The 27,662-nt window shown below is 47.6% G+C and overlaps 1 protein-coding gene across 1 annotated transcript in view; it reads left to right on the forward strand.

The window, feature by feature from the left end:
* The first annotated feature begins 6,183 nt into the window (after positions 1 to 6,183).
* The window catches only part of TRIM71 (tripartite motif containing 71), a 71,802-nt gene continuing 50,323 nt past the window's right edge, over positions 6,184 to 27,662 (forward strand). The window contains exon 1 of the mRNA XM_072793493.1: positions 6,184 to 7,589. Coding sequence (XP_072649594.1) covers positions 6,738 to 7,589 — 852 coding nt within the window. The 5' untranslated portion in view covers positions 6,184 to 6,737. The remainder of the gene's footprint in view (positions 7,590 to 27,662) is intronic.

Below are 27,662 nucleotides of genomic sequence, written 5' to 3' on the forward strand. Positions count from 1 at the left end.
GGGCCAGGCAAAAGACAATGGGTCTGAAGCAGTTGAGTTTGGGTGTAGGTAGACAGGTGGTGGGCAGGGCTTGTGTTGAAGAGTGGCAGAAAGGGAGATTTGATATCCGGCATGGAGATCTTGGCCGTCAGGTTAAGCAGTTTGAGTTAATTTTTTTTTTTTTTAAGATTTTAGGGGAGGGGGAGAAAAAAATAAATAAATATTTTATTTATTTATTCATGAGAGACACAGAGAAAGAGGCAGAGGGAGAAGCAGACTCCATGCAGGGAGCCTGATGTGGGACTCAATCCCAGGGCTCCAGGATCAGGCCCTGGGCCAAAGGCGGATACTCAACCACTGAGCCACCCAGGTGTCCCAAGTTTGAGTCAAATTTAGGTAAGAGGGAGCCCTTGAAATCTGGAGCAGGTGGAATGAGTGAGGGCCTGGGTTAGGCCGAAAAAGGGAAATTTGAATGGCATGGAGATTTTCAGCTACAAAATCAGAGAGCATCTGGAATAAGAAGCTGCTCAGATATACAGTACGTATTGATTTATACATATTTTGATTTTCTGCTATGTTTGTCTTAAAAACCACCTTTACTGTTATTTGCCCCCTTATGAAAGGTGGATATTTCATTTTAGAAAATCTAGGCTGGGAGCTTAGCTTCAACATAGTGGGCCACAGGCAGCCACACTGGGGGCTTGAAGAAGAGTGACAGGAGATGGCAACTGTTAGGGAGGGAAGGAAAACTCAATTGGTTGTACAAGAGGCAGAGGGCCAGTGGAAGGCAGTGATGAGGCCATGATACATTTAAGTGGTAGGGACACTGCAGAATAATGATGATAAAAAGCTAATATTTAAATGTGTGCTTGAGTATTTACATGTGATTGGTGCTATACTAAGCACAGTACTTTTAGTAGCTCATTTATCCCTGGTGAGCTAGGTGCTTGCACCATTAAAAGCATGAGAAATCTGAGGTACAGGGAGTCTAACTAGTTCAAGGTCACACAGTAAAGAGTGGTGGAGCTGGGATATAAGCCTAGCTGAGCTCTGCACTACTTTTAACTACCACATCTGCTTATGGATTTTTTACCTTTCACATGTACAGTTCAGATATCTCTACTGTAGTCTATAAATTTCTAGGTGACTAGAGCTTATGTTATATGGTCCTGATGTGCCTATTCTGAACTCTGGGTTGATGAAAGCAGCTGACACACTTCTGTCAAATGATTTCAAGGCCAGAGTCAGGGTAGAGTCAAGTTGGCTAGGTATGTAGAACTCCACTGCACCCTTGCAACTGGCAGGATGCAGGCAATGATTCAACAGTGTCTGTGAAGCTGGTACCTCTCTACCTATATGGCTCAAAATAGTAATTGTGTAATATTTGTTTAATGTTTAAAGAGAAAAAAAAAAAAGAAAAAAAAATGTTTAAAGAGAATACTCTGCTGATTTGTGTACTTAAAATTATGTAAATGCACCCTCAGGATGCTGGTGAAAGGTGCAATTTTGACATCACAACAAGCGGATACATCAAATATTTAATTAAAGGACAAGATGAAAACAGATGATAGGGATGCTTGGGTGGCTCAGTGGTTAAGAGTCTGCCTTTGGCTCAGGGCATGATCCCGGAGTCACAGGATCAAGTCCCACATCGGGCTCCTCCGAGGAGCCTGCTTCTCCCTCTGCCTGTGTCTCTGCCTCTCTCTGTCTCTCTCATGAATAAATAAATAAAATCTTAAAAAAAAAAAAAAGAAAAAAGAAAAAAAGCAGGTGATGATAATGTAGCCTAGCCACCCCACTCCCTACCCCGCACCCCAGGTCTGAGAGAGCAGCAATCCAATGTCATCTTTGTTTTTTGTTTTTTTAACTTATGATAGTCACACACACAGAGAGAGGCAGAGACACAGGCAGAGGGAGAAGCAGGCTCCATGCCTGATGTGGGACTCGATCCCGGGTCTCCAGGATCGCGCCCTGGGCTAAAGGCAGGCGCTAAACCGCTGCGCCACCCAGGGATCCCCCAATGTCATCTTTGAAAACAAAATAGGAGGGACGCCTGTGTGGCTCAGCGGCTGGGCTTCTGCCTTCCGCTCTGGGCCTGATCCCAGAGTCTTGGGATAAAGTCGCACATTGGGCTTCCTGCAAGGAGCCTACTTCTCCCTCTGCCTATGTCTCTGCCTCTCTGTGTGTCTCATGAACAAATAAAAAAATCTTAAAAAAAAAAATACAAATGATTTATTTTCAGGATCCAGAAATGTATATGTACCCCCTGTGTAATATTAACTAGTGGAGGGAAAACTGAAAGGTTGCTTGCTCCTCCCTTGCTAAGGAAGGGTGTTTATTAGCTAGTGGCAATGAAAAATTTAATACTAGTTTATAGCAGGGGACTTGTCTTGGACCTTTCATCTGGATAGGTGGCTCTTATTCCTCTCATGAATAAGCTATAGCCTTAGTCCAATCCTAATTTGTTCTTTATCTATTTACCATATTTATTTATTTATTTATTTTTTTTTTTTTTAAAGATTTTATTTATTTATTCATGATAGTCACACAGAGAGAGAGAGACAGAGAGGCAGAGACACAGGCAGAGGGAGAAGCAGGCTCCATGCAGGGAGCCCGACGTGGGATTCGATCCCGGGTCTCCAGGATCGTGCCCTGGGCCAAAGGCAGGCGCCAAACCGCTGCGCCACCCAGGGATCCCTATTTACCATATTTAAAAGACCCTCCTGGGCAGCCTGGGTGGCTCAGCGGTTTAGCCCAGGATGTGATCCTGGAGACCCAGGATGGAGTCCCACGTTGGACTCCCTGCATGGAGCCTGCTTCTCCCTCTGCCTGTGTCTCTGTCTCTCTCTCTGTGTCTCTCATGAATAAATAAATAAAATCTTAAAAAAAGAAATCAAAACCTTTTTTTTCTCCCTTCTCTTACTTTTTGTTTTATTCTGAGCAGTTGTCCCCAGGAAACTAACCCACACACCGCTGTCAAGTTTGATTCCTGTTCCTGGAGTTACACCTTTCTGCTCCTCTAGGATGTAGGATGTCTCAGCTGGCTTTTCTTTCTTTCTTTCTTTTTTTTTTTTTAAAGATTTTATTTATTTTTTTCATGAGAGAGAGAGAGAGAGAGAGAGAAAGAGACACAGGCAGAGGGAGAAGCAGGCTCCATGCAGGGAGCCCGACGTGGGACTCGATCCCCAGTCTCCAGGATCACAACCTGTGCTGAAGGCAGCACTAAACTGCTGAGCCACCCGAGCTGCCCTTCAGTTGGCTTTTCATCTTGGTCATCCACTTGCAAACTCTCTCTTAGAGTCTTAAGACCAGGAGGACTGTAGAGGTTTTTTTTTTTCTCCCCCCTTGGCCTTTTTTTTTTTTTTTAAACCTTTTTAGACGATGGAGGGTGGGGCCAACCAACTGGGTGTCAGCAGGGCTGGCCGCCTATCCCTTCTGTGACCCTCTGGGGCCATCTTCCTTCTGGCAATTCTCTTCCCCCATCTGTTTTCCTCTTGTTTTTGTTTAAAAAAAAAAAAAAGAATTAAAAACAACCAAAGAAAGGAAAAGAAACAAACTCTAGAAATATAACACCTCTGGAGCAACGCCAGTATGGTAGAAAATTCTATAGGTGTTTAGATTCATGTGGAAGCATGTACATGTTTACATGCAGCTCTCAAATTATGGAAGAAACTCATACTGGCAGTAGATGGTAGCAAGAGAAGCTCCAACGTAATCTTAAAGTATAAGATGTTTACTTCTCTTTCATTGGCAAAGAAGAGCTTTGTTTTGTGTTTTTCTAGTTTTATCGAGATACAATGAACATATGTTTTGGTTTTATGTGATAATAATTTTTACACTCCTTGCAGAGTTCAGTGAATGCTCCGTGAGCTTAGATTCACTCCAGGTGCTGAGGGGAGAGCTTCTAAGAGCAGCTGAGGACCTGGCCTTCCATGTTGGGCCTGCCAGGCTCTTCCTCCACCTGGAAGCTCTTCCCATCTCAGGACAATACCTATCTCAGGGCCTCAGGATGGATTTGTCCCTTTAGGGAGGTGTTTCTGCAGCCTGAGGACTTGAGCACATTTGTCCAGCTGGGTGGATTTGAGAGCTTTCCATGTTGATTTTCCCTGGAAAACACCCTGAATCCTGATGAACCCAAATTCAGAGGAGCTGGGAATGTTTATATGGTTGCCTTTATTTTTTGTTTCTTCCTGTTATCTCTTTGGTTATTTAAGCTGGATACCGAGTTTTTTTGTTTGTTTATTGAGGTACAATTTACACACAGTGAAATTTTGCACAGATCTTGAATGGCAGGCTTACAAGTTTTGACAAATGTACACACCAATGATATATTGGTTTCATTATGCCAGAAGCTTCTGTCATCCCCCTTCCCAGTCCAAGTCCCTTACCTCCAGGGATGCCTTTCGTATTCTCACATCTTGGTTTTGGACTATTCTAGAATCTCCTGTAAATGGAACCACACAGTATGAACTCTTTTGTGTTTGGCTTTTTTCTCTTATCATGATGTTTTTGAGATTCATCCAGTTAGCTGCCCATACAAGTAGAACCCAAGATGTCACTAACAGCTTGACAGTGGGGACAACTGTTCCACCCCCTGGCCTTCAGACCAGATACCCTCTAAATCCTGGGATGTGGCCCTTCTGCTCCTCGAAGTCAGCCCTTCTAGGGCCAAGCAAGCTCCTCTCTCAAAACTGCTCAGGCAGCCCGAGACACCACCCAGATGGCCGCGGGGCCATCACCGGGTAGCCTCCCTGAACAGCTGCCCTCTGCCCCCCAACCCCCATTACATTCAAAAGGAAACTGGCTCCTCCGCAGATCTGAATTCAGATTCGTTAAATTCCACGCATCCAATTGCACGCAAGTGTGTGTTTTGGTGTTGCTATTGCAGAGTCCTTAAGAAAACGTAAAAAGGAAAGAAAAAAAAAGTGTGTGTGTGGGTGGGGGGGAGAACCCAGACCTCACTGGCGGTGGTTATCGGCCTCCGTGGAACTAGGATTCAGAACGCAATCTTTTCTTTTTTAAATAAACGAAGAGTAGCCCTCCGCTCCTCGCTCCGGGAGGTTTCAAAGGTCGTCGCACCGAAGCCCGGGGGCGTTCTTCTCCCCAGCGGCCGGGAGGAGGGAGGAGGGAGGAGGGAGGAGGGAGGGAGCACACAAAAGCGAGCCGTGCCGAGAGGGCTAATGTTTCCTGTTTGCCTGGAACCCCCTCCCCTGCGTCCCCTCCCCCAGCCCCCTCCCAGCACTCGGGCGGAAGTGAGTTTGCTCCTTTGGAGATTAAAAGGATTCCGAATTCCAATCAGTCCCAATAACCGGCGTCCCGAGAGGAGAGGAGGAGGAGGAAGAGGCGGCAAAGCAGAGAAAGAGGGGCACGCGCGCGCGCGCACGCACTCGGCCCGAACCGGGGGGGGGGGGGTCGTGCAAACCCCGGGAGGCCGGAGCGCACCGCCCGAGCGCAGGCCGGCAGGGCAGGCGCGGCCGGGGCCGGGGCCACCCGAGTCTCGCTCGGCGACTCGTTCAGAAGGAAGATGACGCGGGCCGGCAGCGCTGGCCACGCGGCTCCCGGGCTCACCGGGCTGGGCCGGGGCCGGCTCCACTGATTCCAGCGCGCCCCGGAGGAGGCTCCGTCCTCGCGGCTCGGGATCGGAGGGGGACCGAGGCGAGGGCGAAATGGCCCGATGACAAAGGAAATGTGATCCCCCTTGGCTGCCAAGGTTTCAGAGAGGACGGACGTGAGGAGGAGGAGGGGCGCGGGGCGCGCGCGGAGCTCGGATAGCATTGCACGACGGCTCGCGCGGAGCGGGCGGCGGGTACACCTAATATCTTCCCGCCGATGAATAATTCAGGGCGGCCCGCGGGGACCTGCGGCCCCGCGCTGCAGCGCGGCTGAGCCGGAGGGGCCGGAGCGCGCGCAGGAGGCGCCGAGGCCGGGCGCGGCGGGGCACGAGGGCCGGGCCGCGTGGGGCGCGCGTGCGTGTTGGGTGTCGGCGGCCGCGTCCGCCGGGCGGGCGCGCGGGAGCCTCGAGGCGCGGGGGGCGCGTGCGTACACCCGCGTGCGGCCGCGGCCGGGCCCCCGCTCCGTCAGCCGCGCCGGGGCCCACCGCCCTGCTGGGGAGGCCGCGCCCGGCCGCGCGCCGGCCCCGAGCGCCGCGCGCCGGGCCGCCCGGGAGCCCCTGGCCGCCGCGTCATGCGGAGGGGCAGCCGGCGTCGCGCGGGGGGACACGGGCTTGGCGTCGCGCCGCTCCCGCCTTTGCTAGTCTGGGGCGCTCTCCTCTCCCAAGAAGAGCCGAACTAAGCCTGCTGGAGGAAAAGCAACGCAGCGGACACTCGGGGGCCAAATTCCGCTTCGGCCGCCGGGACTGCGACTGCACCGCGGACTCCACTTTGGGGGACTAACCTCTGCAGGGAGGGCCGCGCTCCAGCCGCTCCGGCCGCTCCAGCCGCTCCGGCCGCTCCGGCGAGCCCGCTGACCCCCCTGCCCCCGCTCGCGCCTCGCGTGTCGGGACTTGTTCCGGCGCTTCGGCTTCCTAAGGCGCGCAGCCTCCGCGTCCCGGGAGGAGTCCGCGTCGCCCCTGCAGAGTGGCATTTGATGCCCGCCGCGCCCGGGAGCGGCCGAGCGGCTCTGGAGCCGGCTCCCGGATCGCCGGCCCGGCCGATGCGTGCGTGTGAGTGAGTCGGCGGCTCCCCCACCCGCCCGGCCGCCGGCCTCCGTCCTCCTCCTCTTCCTCTCTGGTCTCCTCCCTCCTCGCAGTCGGCGTGCAAATGGCTTCGTTCCCCGAGGCCGACTTCCAGGTCTGCCTGCTGTGCAAGGAGATGTGCGGCTCGCCGGCGCCGCTCTCCTCCAGCTCGTCCGCGTCGTCGTCGTCCTCGCAGACGTCCACGTCGTCGGGCGGCGGCGGCGGGGGCCCGGGGGCCGCGGCGCGCCGCCTGCACGTCCTGCCCTGCCTGCACGCCTTCTGCCGCCCGTGCCTCGAGGCGCACCGGCTGCCGGCGGCCGGCGGCGGCGCGCCCGGAGAGCCCCTCAAGCTGCGCTGCCCGGTGTGCGACCAGAAGGTCGTGCTGGCCGAGGCGGCGGGCATGGACGCGCTGCCCTCGTCCGCCTTCCTGCTCAGCAACCTGCTGGACGCCGTGGTGGCCACGGCCGACGAGCCGCCGCCCAAGAACGGGCGCGCCGGAGCCGCGGCGGGCGCGGGCGGCCACAGCAACCACCGGCACCACGCGCACCACGCGCACCCGCGCGCGCCCGCCTCGGCCCCGCCGCCGCTCCCGCCCGCGCCGCCGCCGCCCGCGCCCTCCCGCTCGGCGCCCGGCGGCCCCGCGGCCTCCCCGTCCGCGCTGCTGCTGCGCCGGCCTCACGGCTGCAGCTCCTGCGACGAGGGCAACGCCGCCTCGTCGCGCTGCCTGGACTGCCAGGAGCACCTGTGCGACAACTGCGTCCGCGCGCACCAGCGCGTGCGCCTCACCAAGGACCACTACATCGAGCGCGGCCCGCCGGGGCCCGCGGCCGCCGCCGCGCCGCAGCTCGGGCTGGGGCCGCCCTTCCCGGGCGCGCCCTTCTCCATCCTGTCGGTGTTCCCCGAGCGCCTCGGCTTCTGCCAGCAACACGACGACGAGGTGAGCGCGCGGGCGGCCTCCCCGGGGGCGGAGCGGGGTGTGCGGCCGCCGCGGGCGCGCGTCCTGCCGGCCGGGGGCCGCGGCACCGGTGCCAAAGCAAGCGGGGTGTGCGTGGGGGTCGCTCCCCGGGTTGCCTGTTCTACCTTTGGGGGGGCGGCGGGCGCCGCCCGGCAGGTCGTTCCCTGGGAAGTGTGTGCGCAGAAGGCTGGCTTTGGGGTGCTTGCTGCGAGAGACCGCGTGCGACCTCCAAGACGGGGAGTCCCTTCTCCTCCGTAGGGCACCCTGTGGCAGCCCTTGTCTCCCGTAAGAGGAGCCGGGACGAGCCAGGGCGAGCCAGGGCGCACACACAGGGTGTGTGTAGAGCTGGTCTCCGGGCGCGAGGGCTTCCCCCTCCCCTACCTCGATGGTTCTCGGGTTGAGAACACCTCCTCTGTGGATTTTGATTTTGACTTTTTTTTTTTTTTTTTAACATTTCTGTTTGACGAAACGTGCAATCCGTTGAGACGCGGGATGGAAGAGTGTGTCTGGACGTGGTCGCCGTGTACGGGCGCGCCACAGGCCTCCCGGAGTAGCGTAGTGAGGGCTCTCCCGTAGCATGTGTTCTCAGTTTTGTTTGGCAAGTTTGCAGATTGTGGTCGTTTAGGGAGGGCGTGAGCTCGGGTAGAGATGGCTGTGCGGTGGGGGGGGGGGGGGGCTGCGTGTGTCTGGAGACCTGGTTTCCACGTGCGCGCTTGTGGGAGACCTTGCCCATTGACCTCGCCGAGCTGGGAGTCCCTGGGGCCGCTCCCGCCTGCCCCGACTCCTAGCCCCGCGGAAACTGGTTTCCCTGGTTGGGGAGGTATCTCCATCCCGCTTTGCCCGGGGCTCGGCTGCCGGTGGAGAAGAACCAGACCCATCTGCAGCGGCTCGAACCCGGGGGTTTGAGTTCGCCCTTTTGGCTGTCGAATAAACACTTCCTTGCCTATTCTTTACATCATGTGAGGACTTCCACTTAACCTGAGCGCATTCCTGGAAGGGACCAGAAATGTTGAGGCGCTAGGTCTGCTGGGAGGGTCGGTAGTTTAAGCCATCTACCTGTAGACCCGTGAGATGTGTGTAATCGCCGCGGTCTTGCCTTGGAGGGAGAGCAGATGGCAAAGGTTTCAAAAATCCTAGTGGAAGTTGCTGCCCGCGCGTTGGAGCCGGCGTGCTGGTGCCCAACACGGCAGAGGCTTGCACAGCGCAGCCTTTTTCACTCCTAACCTGCTATTTGGGCAGGAGGGCGGAGCTATTGCCTGATGGCCTTAAGCCGGCGTCTCCTATTGGAAAAAAGTTGAAATTCTAATCTGCTTGTTGTGGGTGCCGCATTTTAAGTTTCCTTTATAGGTATTAGGCTAGGGGGCATTCTTTTCCTTCGTTTTTAAGCTTTGAGTAGATTCATCTTAGAAGTTTCCACATTCGTGGGTGAATGTTTGTAGTAAGTTCTTTCATCACTTTTAGAAAAATAAATGAGCTAAAATGCCTATCCTGAAGCCCAGGAATGAAAAGATGGAGTCAAATCACTTGAAGATTTAGGGTCAAATAAATGTGTGTGGGTGGGGGGGGGGGGGTCGGGTAATGAAGGGAGGGAAAGAGCGTCTTGAATCCGCCAGTTTCCCTCCTGGGAGGGGCCGTTGATTGAATTCCCCCTCCCAGCAGTTGAGTTTAAATGTCAGGTTTTATTTAAATTACTCCCCGTTAGAGATCCACATTCATTTTATTTGGGTGAAAATAAAAGATGCTCAGCGTTGCCAGACTTGTAAAAGATTTATACACTTTTAAAATTATAAAACTATTCAAACGGTGTAGGCGAGTGTAAAGTGAGAAGTGAGGCTTGCCTCTCCCTGGAGGTTCCTGGATGCCCTGAAGATTCACTTTGTAAGTTGTGCAATACTAGATTGAATTTTGGCAAAGATGTTAAGATGTTACATTGTTGTTAAACTAAATAATTCTTTAGAAAATGAAATTTTTTGTTTGAGCAGAATTTTGCTTCCCCTCTTTTATTTAAAGAAGAAAACGTGGAAATTGATTTTTGGCCCTTTCATCATCTCTGCATTTAGAATGCTAGAAATTTTTAGTTTAAAGTTGAGAAACCAATGCTGTGAATAAAGGACCAAAATATCAGGAGAGAAAGCACCAGGTTCATATAAGGGGTCCCACCCACAAATTCTCCCTTCCTTTTTAAGAAAGTGATCAGCAACTGCTTTGGAATACTCTTCTTATAAAAAAAACCATGCCTCTGACTGGAAGGTGACTGTCTTCTGTTTGATTGTGATGGATGGAATCTCTAAACCCAGTTTTCTGTGTGCAGAGTCTACCTCGTTTTTCAAAAGGTGTTTCTTTACTGAGTTGCCTTCTGTGTCGACAGGCGCCATTAAATAATTCAGGGTCCTCCCTGCCTTACAGTGATGCCTCCTGACCTTGGAAGGAGGCTGGAACCCTGGCTTTCTCTCCCCATTTAATTTTGGGGAGGGTGCCTCCAATAGTTGGGACACCCAGGGATGCTGAGGCAGGCAGCAGGATCTCTTTCCCCACCGCTTTTCTTAAGCATCCCCCTGGATTGGCAAGGAGGTGTTTTGAGAACTTGATTTAAAATGTACCTGCAAAACCTCAAGTGAATTGTGTTTTCCTACAAAATGATAAAAGATTCGTGGCTCATTTAAAAAGACGTAGGTTGGGTTTTCCGTTCGTTTTGTGCCCACAAGGGTCAGTTGGAAGGCCTGCAAGGCCGCAGGCCCCAGGCGCAGCCAGGCCGGGAAGGACGGTTCCGCGGGCGGTGGGGGGAGGTGGGGGGACGACGGCGCGGCGGTCAGGACCGGCGGGGGCCCGGGGGGTGGTGTCCGTTCCCCCCCCCCCCCCCCGGCCGTCTCGGTGGTGGGCACGCGCGGGACGGTGGCCGCTCCTCTCCGCGCGGGCACCTGAGAAAGGGCACTCGAGGAAAGGCTGTGCACGCAGTTTGGGCAGAGTTGAGTTCAGTGCGACTTGAGCAGGCTGCTCCAGCTGCCTGAGGGTTGCTCTTCATTGTATTCTCGACGTGTTGGATGCCAGCCCTTTGCGGCTCTGGAGGGATGCTGGAAGCTCAGACCTCGGGGTGGGGGCGGCCAGGGTGTGTGTTGTGTGCCAGAGGGCTGGGCATCGGCATGCGGTAAGTGGTGGGAGGCAGAGTGAGGTGTGAGCGTGTTCTGTCCCCAGGAAAGGTCCTGTCAAAGCAATGTGGGGCTGTGGGGGTGACACAGTTGCCCTCTTGAGCCAAGGGCAACATTGTAGCTCAGCCCACTGACCATGGCAATACTGTACCCAGTTAGGCAGGGCCAGCAGGAGCTACTTTCCTGGGTCTCCAGGAAGGAAAATGAAGTGCAGGTGCTGAGATAATTTATATTTAGTCCTTGCGTTGGGCTTTAAAAAAAAAAGACTTCCTACAAATATAATGTCCTAGAATTCTAACCCAGTATGATCCCTGGAGATTGACCATCCTTGGCTTGGACTACTGTCTTTCCTCAGGAAACCACTCAGACCACTTTGAGAAAGACCATTTGCGGCCTTAAAATTGGTTGTGGAAGGAATTCTTGTCTTGTGTCTTATTTTGAGTAAGTAATGGTGAATGTGGGGATATTACCAGTACTAGTACCAATGTATTTTACAGTCCTAGAGTCTTAATTTTTTTCAGGCAAGCACCTCCAGTGTGTGTGTGTGTGTGTGTGTGTGTGTGTGTGTGTGTTAAACCATGTATGTGCTATGTAGATTAATTATAAACTGTATATCAAAAGACATAAGAACAAGAGGGGGAAAATGAATAGAAATTGTGTTCTAGTATTTCTTTGATCTGCTCTACAAGATTTGCCGTGTATGTCTTAACACCTACATCTCCTCTATTTGCCAGATAATCAAACTTTCCACACATACCTTGGAAATATTTGGAGCTTGATGCTTTGAATCCAGTTTAGCAAGTTGAAGTCTCTTGAATTAATTAAAAAAAAATGCTTGATGAAGATTTATGGAAGAGAAGTGTTCTTTTTTATATATATATATATATACCTTAATTCCTTAGCCTTGAATGTAATCTGTGCACTCTTAAAATTTGCACTGGAGTGTGCCTAGCTTGCCATTAAAGTGCATAGGGATGGACTTTACCAATGTGGATCCCAGGGAAGTGAGCCATGGCTAGTTTGGCGAGGCTGTTGTGGTATCAGGAGTCTGAGGAACCTTTGATTTCTTCTTCCTAGAACCTAAACTGCACTGGTTTTAGGGTTGCATAGACTTGTGTTTGGTCTGCAGAATTTTTATTTCCAATGATCAGAAACACATATTTTGGAAACAGTGAAGATGTTTTATGAAGAAAACAAGTTCTTCCATTGGTACTACTATACATTCTTTATGATTCAAATATTTTCAAGTTAAATACTAAGACATGGAATAAAGAAATCTGAAGGGATCCCTTGTCTCTGCCTCTCTCGCTCGCTCTCTGTGTCTCTCATGAATAAATAAATAAAATCTTAAAATCTGGAAAGATTTGAAGATAGGAGTAAATTTTCCTTTTTTACACTCCCAATTTTTCCTCCCACGTTAGCTACTTATAGATACTATTTTAGAGTCCTTTCAGATTGCGGGACACTAAAACCAACATTAAAATGTATGGTTTCCTAAAGTGCTACTTAAAATAGAAACAATTTCTTGTATGTAAAATTTTGAGCATAGCTGTTTAGCTTTTTATGTTGTCGTTTTACAAACATTGTACATATATAGAAAGGAAGTTTAGCTTTTGGGGGAAGCTATAAATGAGGAGGTGAAATCGTTAAAATGCTTTTGTTGGTGGTTAGTTGGCCAGGAGACCAGGGTTTGTAATTTTTCCTGATTAAAGAGAAGTTTTAACTTATCAATTCTATGCCTTTAAAATGTAACCCTCCCTTCCCCAATTTTATTTTCTCTGGTGCTAACTTAAAAGTCACATGGTTTGCTTAGTCTTGCCATTTCTCCACCTCAGTTCCTCACACAGGGCAGGGTTTATTTTAGATGCATTCATTCTTAGTGAATAAAGGACCATTTTGGTGTCATTCTTCGTGACACTTAAGCAAAAGGTTGAGAAGTATCCTACCATGCAGGCGATTTCAAAGTAGTGTTCCCTCCCCCCCCCCCCCCCCAACACTAACAAAGAGTTAGAGGCTTGGCCCAGTAAGGCTGTTTTTTTTTTTTTTTTTTTTTTTGCCATCTCTTATTTTGGAAGAGAGCAAGAGAAAGACATTGGTAAAGAATTACAGTTGCCTAAAGGGAGCAAGATGGCCACCCATTGCAGCCCACTCTTTTCCCCCTTCTCTTGACCTTTCAAGCATTGTGACTTGGAAGAGGAAGCCTGATCCATCTTTCCTCTTCAGTTGATGTGACCTCGTGCTTGTTCAGTACTAAATTATTCCTCTCCCTTTGAGGTTTTGTCTATACCCACAAACCACATTGACTGAAACCAGATTGAGTATATTGACTGACAAGAACTGCAGAAAAATTGGAGAGGGATGGGGGCTTGAATGCTGGCTACTTATATCAGACACTATTGGACTTAAGCCTTGTTCCAGTGTAATTCTTTCCTTCTGATGCCATCTGCCATCTCCAGCATCCCTCCTGCTTTAGGTAGTTGGCTTACCATTGGCTTTGAAGGTAGGGTGCAGTGAAATGCCAGAAGACCTCAGTTTCTGAGTTTCACTTCCTACTGTAACCCACCTGACATTTGGGGAGATCCATATTTAATCTGAAGACTTTGGGCCAATATTTTGTTTTGTCCTCCTTAATGTGGAGTTTCTCCCAATCTTAGTTCCTTACCTGAACATCAGATCCCACCAAGTGAGTTCTTTTTAAAATGAATCTGTGTGATAATCCCAGTTTAATGGCCATAAGGCACCACAATTCGTAGCCAGTTGTAATTTGTTCAAAAATAAGCTTTTTCCACACAGATGCCCTAAGGAACTGGTAACCTTTAGCGATAAAGTTACTGCTCTCAGTAACGCATTAGCAGATGAAGTGTTATAAATATTGGGCTTGGTCATGAAAAGGGGGATAATTCTTGATTGTGATTTATCCAGACAAACTTCTGCAGAATAGCACATTCTGCCAACATTAATGGAATTTGAATGAAACAGAGCAGTGTACACAAAAGAGAATGAAGTGGGTCAAGGTCAGTTGTGAAGACTGAGGGCATTCTTTTGTGGCCCTGACACCTTGGGGAATTTTGAGGGCCCTTGAATGAGCCCTGGACCCTGAGCTGGTGAGGAGCGGGTGGGAATAACAGGAGCTCCTGTGCCTTCCTAAACCTGTGTCAGCAACTGTATCGATTAGTTGTTACTTCTGGAAAGCTTGGCCAGCCATTTCCTTCTAGCCTTAACCACTTGCAGTTTCAAAAGTTTTTTCTTGAAATGTCAGTGGGTTTGGGGAACTACTTTCATACTCTTTTTGACTAATTGGGATAATTATGAAAATGCTATTAAGAAATCTATATACAAACTCATGACCCCGAGATCAAGAAGTGGCATGCTTCTCTGAGCCAACCAGGCACCCCTAAAATAAAACCTTTTAAAAAAATAGACACAGACTTTGCTGCTGAATATGGTTCTGAGCACTACTTCAGCACAGATGTTTTTGAAATGAGAATTGTGACTAAGCTGGCAGTCCTTATTAGGGTGTGTTTAGACCACATCCACAAATTTGGGTCAGGGCCCTCTGCCTCTCTGGGATCAAGGTCAGAGGGAGATCTTTCTTAGGATCATCTATAGACTTGTACTGAAAATGTAGCCACAGGAATATATGGACAAGTGTGGAGCAGAAATATGGATGTGGTAAAGAAAGTTTTAGCAGTAGTTTCCTATGGAAGGATTTCTCTGGTTTGGGATGGTGAAGTTGGTTCCTCCAGTGTTAGAAGTGCTCCAATGTTGCTGGGTACAGAAGCCTGAATGCTGTTACCCAGAAGCTTACAAGATTGAGCACATCTTTATTCCCTCTGTTTTCCTATTGTCAGAGTCTAACCAGGGACTCATCAGGCCAAGCAGAGATGTGGTTTCCTCAGTCCCTATCACTCCCCCCCACCCAAAGTCATGAAGGGACCCAAGGAGTTTGGGTTTGAGGCTGAGACAACAATGGCTCTGCAAGCATATAGTTGGAAAGATGGCGTCCCATTTGGGCCATTGCTTCTAGCAGGCACCACCTGACCTGATTCCATATGAAACTTCTCATGGAATGTGGGGAGGACCTCAGACTAATAACCAGAATGTGTTCTGGCCAAAGTTAGCTGTGCCGTCCCTATCAGTGCAGTGAATGTCCCCTGCACCTAGCTCACAGCTGACTCCTGCCAGCGGGTTGCACTACCGACAAGCCTCCCCACCCTGCATCCAGCTCTCACCAGTTCTGTGCTAACCAGGAGAGACTGCTCTGTCTGTTCCCGAATCTTTTCAAGTCCCTTATACTTTTTTTTTTTTAAGATTTTATTTATTCATGGGGGGGGGGCAGAGACCTAGGCAGAGGGAGAAGCAGGCTCCACGCAGAGAGCCGGATGTGGGACTTGATCCTGGGACTCTAGGATCTTGCCCTGAGCTGAAGGCAGACACTTAACTGCTGAGCCACCTAGGTGTCCCCATGTCCCTTGTACTTGATGTAATCACACAGTTTAAGGAAAAATGAGATGAATGCAGAAAAATTCTATGAGACGTGACTTGGTTAAAAAAAAATGTGTGTGTGTGTGTGTAGGTCCTGGAGAAACAGCAGAATAGCCTCCAGTCCTTTCCCTCATGGAGTTTACAGAGCCGTTTAGGGGTTGGGATTCCCTGCCTTCCCCAATGGCCTTGATTTGGTTCTGACTCCTAAGTGGAGCTGCTGCTGGTACACAGAGGGGACTTCTGTGGATGGCTGCCTCCTGGCTCTCTGGTGTGAACTAGACTGTCTGGTCCATTATGGCCCTAATCTTGAGTGAGGAGGAGGGAGGCTCAGTAGAAGCTGCAGGAAGGAACCCTCCCCCCCCTTCCCTGCTTTTCCTCCATCTCCTTAGCCTTGAAGATGTCCAGAACCACCACCCCAACCCCATGCTTTGTCTGCAGTTCATGCTGCAGAACCTTTGATTGAAAGAAGGCCTGACTCTGGTGCTTTCTTACTTTGGTGGTTTTTTTTTTTTTTTTTTTTTTTTTTGGTATTTGTTTATTGAGTATAATTTACATACTGTAAGATTCACATTCTTCAGGTGTATGGTTTTGCCCATCTTGGTGAGATTATACAGGGTGTGAAAACTACCGTAGTCAAAATGCTTCCATCACTTCCAAAATGTCCCATGCCTCCACCTCAGGCAACATGGATCTGTTCCCCAGGCCTGTGGGTTTGTCTATTCTAGAATGTCAGAGAACAGAATGACACAGAGATGAAGACTTTCAAGTCAGGTTTTTTCACTTGGCATACTGCAGCCAAGCCATCCACACTGCTGCCTGTGTCCACAGTTCCTCCCTTTTTATTGCTGTAGAGTTTTCCACTTGCTGCATAGTTTTCCACCGTATGAGGTACCACACTGTATATAGTTGCCAGCTGAAGGGCTCTTGTATTTCCTGTGATCGTGAATCTTTCCTGCCTGGAATATGTGCAGTGCTGCCTTGAATGTGGTGGTCCATTTGGTCCAGTCTTGTCTTGGAGCGTCTAGCACCCCTTCTCATCCAGCAGGTGTGTTGTGGGTGACCTTGTGTGCCTTTGAGCCTCAGTGTCCCCATAACTATAGGGATGGTGACTTTTTTGGGGGGGAGGGGGGATGGTGACATTTATGCTAGACTGCCTGGGCTGACTTTTGAGAATCAAATGAAGTATTTTCTGATAATAAATTGGAGTGTGCCTGTACATAAATATAAGTGAAGAAATTTGGAAGTGTAAAGTGAAGGAATTTATTTGGGGCCAGTGGAATCACTGCCTAACTACCTGCCAGTGCTGCTCTTTTTAAATAATCCTTCAGAATTCCCCCATCGCTTGAATTGAAGTACAGTTGACACGCAGTATTGCATTAGTTTCAGGTGTACTGCAGAGTGATCGGACAACTATATGTTGTGCTACCTGAAAATGTAGATCCCACTTGTTATACAGCACGATTACAGTACCATTGACTATATTCCCTGTGTTGTGCCTTTCACATGACTTCTTCATTCTGTAACTGGAAGCCCGGACCTTCCACTCCCCTTCACCATTTCCCCTTGGTTTTTCTTTCTTTCCTTTTCTTTCTTTCCTTTCTTTTTTTTGTTAGCTTTATCAGAGTTTTTAGGGATTTAGAGACATATTCTAAAAGGAAGATTTGTTTTACCAATGTAATTGGACTTAAAAGCCACATAGGAATAATAATAATAAAAGTAATAATCCTAGCTCAAGTCAGCTATGGGCTAACTCCAGTCTGTGGAGGTTTGAGGGAATCTTGGATAGAATCCCCACATAGTATGGATGAAGTAAGGTTTAAGAATCTACCCTTTTAGATTCAAACTTCAGTTGTAGGTTGAATGTTAATAGGGGAGAAAGTTTTTGTGTTAGGATTTATTATTTTTTTATTCATGAGAGAATGAGAGGCAGAGGGAAGGGGATCACGACCTGAGCTGTGAAGGCAGATGCTGCTCAACCACTGAGCCACCCAGGAGTCCCTGTTAGGATTTATTCTTCTTAATAACTTGGAAAGCAATTCTGAAGGGGCAGCAAAATCTCTGCTACAAAATGTCTACTAGCAAGAGATAGTGGTTAATTCTAGACATTTGGGGCTTTCCACAATTGCTATTAATTTTGTAATTGTATTCACTTTAAATGTAGGATGCAATACATAGATGTGTCTTTTATAAGACACTAAGATATCTTCATCTGCAGCATCTTTGCTTTACTCTTTATTTGCTTACTAAATTGTGTGTTTTAATACTGTTAATTATTTATACAAATATTACTAACAAATATATGCAAAGAAAGGCACTACAAATATTTGTGCATGTCAGACTGAAAGTTACACTTCAGATTTGAAGTTTGAAAATAAAATTCCCTCTCAAGGAAGATTGGTGTTTATATTTGTTTTTTTCTTTTTTTAGCATTCATATTTTTATTTTTTGTCCCTTTGATCGTATAAGGTCTACTGCAGAACCAAGCACAATAATTTAGCAACAGCCTGCCCAGTTCATCAGTGCCTATTTTGTTCTAGCCCCATATAATTTACTTTCAGGTATTTGTGTGTATATGTTTGTCAGGATACAAAACCAGTTCTCCTCCACTCAAAAAGGCATGAAAAGCAACAAATAAGTGGGAATAAAATTAAGAAACTGTGTGCAAGATCAAATTACGAAGATGAGGAGAGGGGAGACTAGACACCCAAGGTTTAGGGAAAGAAATGGGGTGTTTGGCTCTCAGGTCCCCATTGTTGGCTCCTAACAGTTATCTTGTGTATCTTGATGGAGAGGGGTATTGCATGGGGTAACCCCAGAATGTTCAAGGTAAAACATTTTAGGTTCAGCAGATAAGAGAACAAAAGTCCAAAGCTAACTTGGAGGTCCCTGTCAAGTCTGCCAATCCCTTCTCATTTTAGTTTCCTTGACTTGCGGGCAGCTCTTGTAAGGGCTGTCCCTGTATGAGGGCCCTCATCAGCTCTTGGTGCTGGAGACAGGTTTGTGCGCAGTGAACAAAAAAGAGGAACCCAAATGAATGAATATGTAATAAAAATTATGGAACATTGGCAAACACTTGATATGGGTGGGGGGGTGGATGGGGAGGTAATCCTCTTTCTAAAAATTTGTATTTTTGGAGGGCTCCTAGGTTAAGCAACCCACTCAGTTTTTGACTTGGGTCATGATCCCCAGGGTCATGTGATCCACCCAAGTCACTCTGTGCTCAGTGGGGAATCTTGCTTGAGGATTCCTTCCTAGCTCATGCCTGTGCAATGAGCACCTTCTCTCCTGTTCTCTCAGATAAGTAAATAAATCTTAAACTGTATTTTTTAAAAAAGATTTTATTTATTTATTCAAGAGACATAGAGGCAGAGACACAGAAGGAGAAGCAGGCTCCTCGCAGGAAACCCAATGCAGGACTCCATCCAGGGACCCGAGATGGACCCGAGATCACGCCCTGCTCAACCCCTGAGCCACCCAGGCTTCCCTTAAATTGTATTTTTTTTTTTTTTTTAAGATTTTATCTATTCATGAGAGACACAGAGAGAGAGGCAGAGGCACAGGCGGAGGGAGAAGCAGGCTCCATGCAGGGAGCCCGGTGCACTGAAGGCAGGCACTAAGCTGTTGAGCCACCCAGTGATCCCCCCTTAAATTGTATTCTTTTAACAACATTGAAATTATTTAAAAATTTCACAGCACTTGTCATTTGGGGTTGTAATTTTTCTGAATATGTATATGCCTGTGACTGTATTTGACCTTTCATTCTTTCCAACTTACCATACTCAGCTTGTAGTTGCTGGATGCATGGAGAATTGAGCTTTTCCTCAGGGCTACCTTGTATTCTATTGTCAGGAGGTGATTTGGATCAGTTATTCTAATCAAGTAATACAGGAATATATCTAAGTTGTGATTATCTGCAAAAAAATTTTTTAGAGATTTTATTAGAAAGAAGTGAGCACAAGAGCTGAGTGTCGGGAGGGGGCAGAAGAAGAGGGGAGAGCAGGCTTCCACTGATCAAGGAACCCAATGAGGGGCTCCATGCCAGGATCCTGAAATCATGACCTGAGCCGAAGGCAGACGTTTAACCCACTGAGCCACCTAGGTGCCCTATCTGTAAAATTTTTAAAAAGCGTATGCCCAGTGCTACTTCTTTTTTAAGTGTCATCTCAGTTTCTGTGCGTTTTCTTCTAAATCCTTTTAACATCCATTGACACACACATTAGCCTATAGAAATGTGGTCGTAAAAACATGTAGACGTTTTCTTGTACTGACTTGCTGGTCATTAGTGCTCTGAACTTGGTGTTAATAATGTGGGATTTATTTAGCTGTCCTCTAATTTGGATTTTCTCTACATTTGTCCATTGCCTTCACCATGCTTGTCCTGTGTCCCTGGTACTTTTGGAAAGAAGATCCTGTCCACCCCCAGCCCTGGAATTGCTAGGACCTGAGGGGTGCATTTGAAATGTTAATTTGCTCCTGAGAGCCTGCCTCCTACCAGTCACATTTCCTTCCCGCCCCACCAGTCCTCATTGCCATCAATCTAATGGGAGAGAAATGGCTCATGGCTCGTCCTGTTGTTTTACTTTGCATTTCCGGGATACTGTGAGGCGAGTCTTTTCATATGTTTATTGGCCATTTGTGTTTCCTCCCCCAATTGCCTCGGTTCCTGGGCCTCTCTCTCCTGGGTTTAAAAAAAATCAATTTGTTGGCATTTTGGATAAATAACAGTACTAGCTATCTGCAGAGGATTTCTTCCAGTCCATGTTTCCTTGATTTAGTTTAGCCTGGTAGATATTCTACATTTTTATGTGGTTGGCAATAGTAAGTCTACATTTCATGTCTCTAATCCTGTTTTAGAATATATTCTTGGTGTATCATATGAGATGGGATTTACATATATGAGCCTAAAAGCCAGTTAGCAAATAATCTTATTTCCCTTTTTTTTTTTTTTTCTGAACCTCACATTTGTGGGAAACCTTTCTGAATGTAGCTGTTGGCTGGGGGTGAAGAGTAGGCATATTAAGGCTATTACCCTGTGAATGCCAACTGGCTTGCAGTATATATTGGCTGAGTGTTCATGATTTTGGGGCAATTTGCCAGTGATGTCTTAAAATTTTTTTTTCGATATGCTCTGTTGCCCCTCTTAAGTGGCTAAAAAAATAAAACTCGTTAATTCCACTCCCCACATGTAACTACTGATAGTTTGGATTGAATCATTGGTCACATTTCTTAGGCCTATATAACATTATCTTTATGATAAAACTGTTTCGAAGTGTCATTTATCTGTATCCTGTAGTTGCAGTTCCGCATTCTGCTTTTTTTTTTTTTTTTTGCATCTGATCATACATCTGGCATATCCATGTATGACAAAAAAATACACAGGTCATTTACTCATCTTTACTGAGATATAGTTTTAGGCACATTCAAATGCACGCATTTTAAGCACACATCTTCATGAGTTCTCACAAATTTATATACCACCACCACAATCAAGACAGAACATTTCTGCCATCCCAGAAAGTTCCGGTGCTGCAGTAGCTTTTAGTGCTAATCTCTGGAGAATTTGGTCTGCTGCTTTGGTCATGGGTCTTGATGATTTATGGAAACTGGAGTAAGCCATAGGACTTTAAATGTGAGTGAATCTCTAATGATGGAAAGTTGCAATATCTGATGCCTTGGTTTATTGCTGATGCAAAATAGCAGTAAAATGCCCTAAAATCTTTACCTCTGAGGCATTTTAGCCTCCGAAAGCCCCTAGTGTCTCTTTTTCTCTTTTAAATCTTTGCTGTTCCAGGGCCACAATGCAAATGGCCAGGGCACATTGTTTTCCAATGAGCAGATGCCTGCTGGGAGGCAGATTCCTCCAGGATTGCTTGGAAAACGTGGAAGTGAATTCCATCCAATCAATACACTTCGCTTTGAGCATCTGCCTGGTGCCTGGTTCTCTCCGGGTGTTTAAGGACACAAAGGACCAGAACAGAGGTTGCCTTCTGGGGACCCTTACATCAGTATAATGGGAAATAGAATTACCAGGGATTTTTTTGGCACCATGGTGAACAATGTATGTATAAAAAGTACTAAATTATATTTGGTTAGGTATTAAACTTTAAACGTTTTTTATGCCCCCCCCTTTAAATTCAGGGGCTCACAAAGGGTTTGCAGTGAAGGCTTAATGGCAGAGTGGCAGCTTCCTGTGTTTTTCCAGAGGGAGTGGTTATAGGGGAGCTAAGCGTTGTACTTGGAATCTAGGTCCTTGGTAGTGAACACTTAAGAGAAAGTTCATGGCTTTTCCAGGCCTGCCAGGTCAGTTGGAGGTGACAGGTTGGTGACTTCCATTCCCAAAGACTCTTCTTTGAGAAGACAAAAAAAAAAAATTGGTTTTGAGCTTCCTGGAGAATTTATAAGGGAAATTTCACTTATGGGGTGAGGGCAGTTCATGGACCAATTGTTATATATATCATTTAGTACTGCCTTTAACTGGAGAACTTTGCAGTAGGTTTTAGACAATTTCCTTTGTGCAGAATGATTGAATTTTCAGATTAGAAATTTTCTAAACTGGATAGATTTGAGTGTTGTTTGTGGGGAAGGGGTCTCTAACAGCAGGACACTATTGAGATTCATAGTTTCTCTACTTTTCCTCCTATCTAGCTCATACACTTTGTGTGGTCTCTAGCCTCCAGGGAGAACCGGGTCTGTTGAAGTGTAGGTAGTCATGATCTGGAGCTGAAACTGAATAAGGGTTGGATACTGTTGGGCCTGGTTGCAAGGCGTGAAAACACACTACCCCACCCCCATCCCTGACCTGTTGAGGGTCTTTTGGGGGGGTTTCCGGTGGGTGGTGCCCAGGTAGAGGGGTGGGAGGACCACCTGTGTTTCAGGAAGAAAGCTGGGAACCTTTTGAGGAGCTAACTCTGGGCATTTGAAAAACATGGAAGCACTTTGCTGAGGAATCCATTGGTGATTAGAACTTTATCTGCAAAGCAAACGTTCAGCCAATGTTTACGGAGTTCATTCAGACAGGCTCCAGGGAGCTGTAGGGCCCCATTTAAAATTGATTGGGGATGGTGAAAGGGGACTTTCATGGGAATACAGTCACCCTTACTCTTGGAACCACCTCTGTCCTCAGAGCAAAAAATCTGTAAGTCTGTCCCAAAACTCCTTTGAAAGTCCAAGTGTCCCCTGCCTTTGAAGCTATCTGGCTATCTGAAGATCCTGTCCATTGTGCTGTCTACACAAGTGGGTGCCCCAGCTTTTGGAGGGAGGAAAGGTCGCTTTCCTCAGTTCCTATTCCCCACCTACTTTCTACTTCCAAAGGTCCTGCCTGACTGGAATCTGCTTGGAATCCTCATTTCTGGGGATGCATGCAGGAGCTGTAGTTTAAAAAACAAGCCAACAAAACCCACTTTCCATGTTTTGAAGGACAGTAAAATGTTTGCATTGGTTACTGTAAAAGCCAGTTCATAGCATGAATACAAAGAAGACCCTGAAGATAAAGTTAATAATTACATTCAGAGGTTTTGGCCTGTTTCCTTTAGAGATTTTTCTCTCTTGACCTTTACTCTAACATCGTGCTTAGAGACTCAGCCCCCAAATCACATTCTATGTTTATAGGGTCCACTTTTAATACATGCACTAGACTCTTTCTTCCCTTGGACCTTCTCATTTCTCTGACAGACACAGAAGGAATGAGCTTTCTAGAGCCCTTTGCTGGGGGGCGCTTTTTTTTTCTGCCCAGGTTTGTTTGGCTACCACCCCACCCCCCATGCTTGGGCAGCAGGAATTCCTCCCCGGGTTCTTTGTTCCTCCTGAAGGGCGGGAATAGCTGCCTCCTGGAATGTTGATCGCCTAGGCTTGAGTGGCGAGCACCATTGAAGCCTTGTGTCTCTGCTCCTGGGGAGTTCTCAGGGCTCACATGGGGGTGAAGTTGAGGGTGCATCTCCTGGCTTGGTCACTACTGATGGATTAAATGAGCCTGTTTTGGTCCTAACCACAAACTAAAGACCCCTCCTCCATTAAAAAAACAAAACACAGAAGACCCCATGCTAACCCAATGAAGAGTTCTCTTAAAATTCCAGGTTTACCTCACTTAACTGGGTCCCTGAGGACTCACTAAGCCCCTTACCAGGATTGCTGTCCTTAGCTCTGCCTCAGTGCTTCAGGATGCCCAGTTCATAAATAGTAAATAATTCTTTTAGTCTTTTTTCCATGCAGTATTTGGGACATACTTATACTAGGTATTGTCTGTCTGAAATTAATTTAAGTGGATAGTGCTGTATTTTATATGGCAGTTCTACTTCTGACCCTCCTTTTAAAGCTACCAGGGAGGGCTGAAATTTCCAGCCTGAAAGACTGCTCCCCACAGGGATCCCTTCCTTTCTGCATTTGGGTCCTAAAAATCTTTGTTGCAAGGTTCCCCATAGGTGACAGCAGTTTGTCACAGGGGACACACAATACCTTCCTTGAACAGATTTTTCCCACCCCTGTTTGTGTAGGCCCTGGCCAAGGATGGGCAGGGAAGATGGATGCAAAGTCTCACCTTGGAAACCAAATGTCAGCCCTGGAGGGAGGGTCTTCCTTTCTGCTGCCAAACACTGAGGTCTTAGTACTGCGCCCCCCCACTCCCCAACGTGGTTTTGAGCATTCACAGTGAGATCCCCTTCCCACTACTGTCTTGTCTTCAGGGTTTGGTCAGAACTATAGGGAGAATAGTTCCTGGGTTTTTTATTTAATTATTTATTTAAAAAATTTTTTTTGTTTATTCATGAGAGACAGAGGGAGAGGCAGAGACATTGGCAGAATGAGAAGCTGGCTGACGTGGGACTCGATCCCGGGTCTTCAGGATCACACCTTGGGCTGAAGGCGGCACTAAGCCGCTGATCCACCTGGGCTGCCCTCCTGGGTATTTTAGAAGATAATTTTTAGGGTACAGATTTTTGGGAATTTGCTCCATGCACTGTGGAGGCATCCCACTTAGTTCTGGGCACCTGTATCTGGGCATCTGCTTTGCTCCAGCACGAGAACGTTCATCCCTGTAACGTGCCAGCAGGGATTTCCACAGTTCAGGAAGAAGGGAAGGTCCGAGCAGGTTATACTGTGGGCTCAAAGCTCTCTATTTAGGGTTGCCTAGAAGGGGAAAACTTGTAGGTTCCACTACTGTTTCTTTGGGATTTGCTGCCAGGAAAACTATTGGTCCTTTCTCAAACTGATGGTTTGACAATGACATAATTGTATAGTGTTGCTCATTTTGCTTTGACTGCCAGGAAGCTCTGAGCCAAACTCATGGTCTCAATCCAGGAAGTCTCAGTGACCTGCTTCTCCTTTCTTGACTCAACCTTGTTTCTGCATGTTACTGGTTTTGTAAGCTGCTTTTCTTAGATTTGGTGAAAGTTGCTGAAATACATTTCAATAAAAATTGAATGAAAGATGAGAGGATTGTAAAGCCCCTAGGATAGGAACAGTTTTCCCATAAATCTGGCTGATGAATATGTAAAAGAATTAAGCCATTGTAGCAGTATAGTACTTGTCAAACAAGTGCATAATCCTCATGTATGCTCTGTCCCTCCCTGGACAGAGTTCAGACCCAAGCTGAAGAGTGGTGGAGAGGCTTGCTAGAATGTGCCTCAGAGAGCTGCTAGGGCAGCAGGGTGACAAAGCCCTCATCTGTAGGAAAGCAATTTGAGAAACCCCAGGGTTAGTCATGTCTCTGAGCAGAGCAGAGGCTCTGGTTGGATGTAGGATCTTCTGACCCAGGTCTCCCCACCCCCTCCCAGGAACCCTCTGCAATTTGGTAGAGCTTGAAACCCCTTCTTGAGGGGCAGGAGGAAGTGGTTAATCCCCACTTCCTTCCCTGGGAGTTTTATGGGCCTCTGGGAGCCTGCCTTACTCTGGCCTTAATGGTCATAAATGACCCTCTCCCAGGGCAGGGGCCAGGCCCCTATGAATCTTTACCCAGACCCTAGGCATTTAGGTGGTTAATAAATGCTTTTTGATGGTGATGCCCTTGGTCTTCTGTAATTGGAAGGTGGGGTGGGAGGTTTTGTAGGATTACCGTGGTGGTGGCTTGAGCTGGAGGCATTGTGAGTGAGCAAGTGTTCCCTAGGTGTTGGAGCTAGGTTGTACTGAACTTATATGGCAGGAGGGTCCTGGAGGGGCAGGGCATCCCTCTCTTGGCGACACTCTCTTGCTGCTGCTTGCAGTCCCCCACATCTGGCCTGCCGCAGGGTCGGGGCATAGGGAGAGATGTGCTGATAATCCCACCCTGTTTTCTGTGTTTCGTTCACCAGTTTTAGGATAGCAGTAAGATTAATTTTTATTTTTTATTTTTAAATTGTTAGTAAACTTAATTTTTGAGGAATAACAGCAAACATATGTGGGGTTGCCCATCTCTTCGGACAGGCTTATAGAGTGGCTGGGATATCTGTCAAAATGGAATGGATCCTGGGGTGCACAGCACATTTAATCTTGATTAGCTGCAAAAAAGGTCTGGGAAGGAAACCTCTGGGCAGGCATCAACTCTCCTGCTAGCAGGCCCCCCCCCCCCCCCCGTTCCCCCCACTAATCCCCTGCCTCCCGTTCTGCAGGGTTTTAATTAACTGTGTTTAATCTTCCCCGGGAAGCTTCCCGCCTGCCTGCTTATCCCGTTACCTGCTGAGTTTTCTGTTCCAGTCCAGCCAAGGACAAGGATCCTTCTGAGAAGGGCTCTTTGCTCAAGGGCCATTGGAACATCCCTGAATCTTCTCCCATTTTGCTACATTCTAGGAAGGTGTAGAGCCAGCCCAGAAATCCACTAGGAAGCGTCTAGGGCATAGGCAAGGGTTAACCTGGGCCCTCCAGCCCCGGAAACTCAGCTCAGCCTTCCTCTGTGGAGGGTCTTCTTGAATCCTCCTAGATGTTATGTTATGCAAATAATTCCAGATAATGGACTTTTTCTTCTAAGGACTTGAGGTGCCTGGAAGTGAAATAAAGAAAAACAAAAGTATCCTAAACTATTAGAGTAGAAGTATTTTCTTGAAGTATTTTATGCAAAAAGCATTTTTAGTCGACTGCCCACCATGAGTGCACGCGAGTGTTTTGCTTTTTTGTCATCCAGGCTCAATTTTTAGTTTAAATCCGCCTTTCCCTATTTAACAGTTGCTTAACCCTGGGGCTCCCTCCCTTGTAGAGATTCCTAGAGATGCTTTAAAACTGGGGTGGGGCTTAGATTTGCATTTTTAAACCGAAGCCTCAGGGTTCTAATGTAGATGGCCCCTTGAAGAAATAGATTTAAATGATGCCCCCGACGAGTGGATTTGAGGTCACTGCAGTCCTTGAGTGCAGTTTCGATTTTTTTGTATTGGCATATTAATTCGCCAGTTGTCAATCATAAATTGTCTATATTTCCTTTATTCTGTCTCAGTGATTGCACCTGAGTTGTAACAGGTGTTTATCATCAGATGGCCTGATTTAAAGTGATCCTTGATTATGCTTTAACTTATCATTATTTGGTGTTTATTCATCTTCAAGCCATAACATCACCCCCTCAGCCTCTTGAAAAAGACGGGCCAGGGAGAACATTATGTTTCTAAGAAATCCCTATTTCTCCAGAGTTCTCCAGTCTTAATGGCATTAGAAAGAAAATCCGGTTTAACTGGGTTAAGGAAGACAATAACTTACTTTGCGTGTGGAACTGTTGCCGAACATAAAAGCATCTGGAACTAGGTTAGCTGCTTGGCAACTGGATCCTGGCACCAAATTCCGGGTGTCCACACAGCGTGTGGACAGTGTGAAGCTGTGTCTCTTGTCAGGTCTTCAGCTCCTGGTCCTGCTGCCATTTGGCATCTCCTTCATGCAAATAGAGCCTTTTGGGAGCTACCTGGAGGCTTTCCAGGTACCTGTCTGTAGGACCCAGAGCCCAGGGCGCTGCTAGAAGGTTGCAGAAGGATCTTAGGGGAGCTTAGGAACGGTGGCCCCCTCTCCTGAGTCGGTAATGATCCTAGCACTCCCCAAAGGAGCCCAGGCCTTCATCTCTGTGTCGCAGTTCTAACTTTCATTTTGGCTTAAGAAATAAGATTTTCTTAGAGCTACACTGTTTTATTCTCTCAGAAAATTTATGTTACTATTGTGCTATAGCCCAGTATTTTTATTTCTTATCTCCGTGTTTCCTTGAAAGACTGAGTCAGTAGATAAGCTCCCTTGGTCTACTTGTTTTGTACAAATGCTTTACAGTGGCAAAGGCCATCTTGAACTAATCTCTCTCCCCTCCCCTGCAGCAGCCTCTGACAAGTGTAGGGAGGTATGTTCAAATGGGACACATCTTTCCCTGGCGTCCCTGTTTTCATTTGAAGACTGTATAAAAACCACTGCTGCTGTGCTGTGTGTGTGGGGGTGGGGAATACAGTAATTTTAAGATTAAGCTGAGATGTTGGGCTTGTGGCTTTGTCTCTGAGAC

Source organism: Canis lupus, chromosome 22 (genome assembly GCF_048164855.1).
Source record: "Canis lupus baileyi chromosome 22, mCanLup2.hap1, whole genome shotgun sequence".
Taxonomy (NCBI): Eukaryota; Metazoa; Chordata; class Mammalia; order Carnivora; family Canidae; genus Canis; species Canis lupus.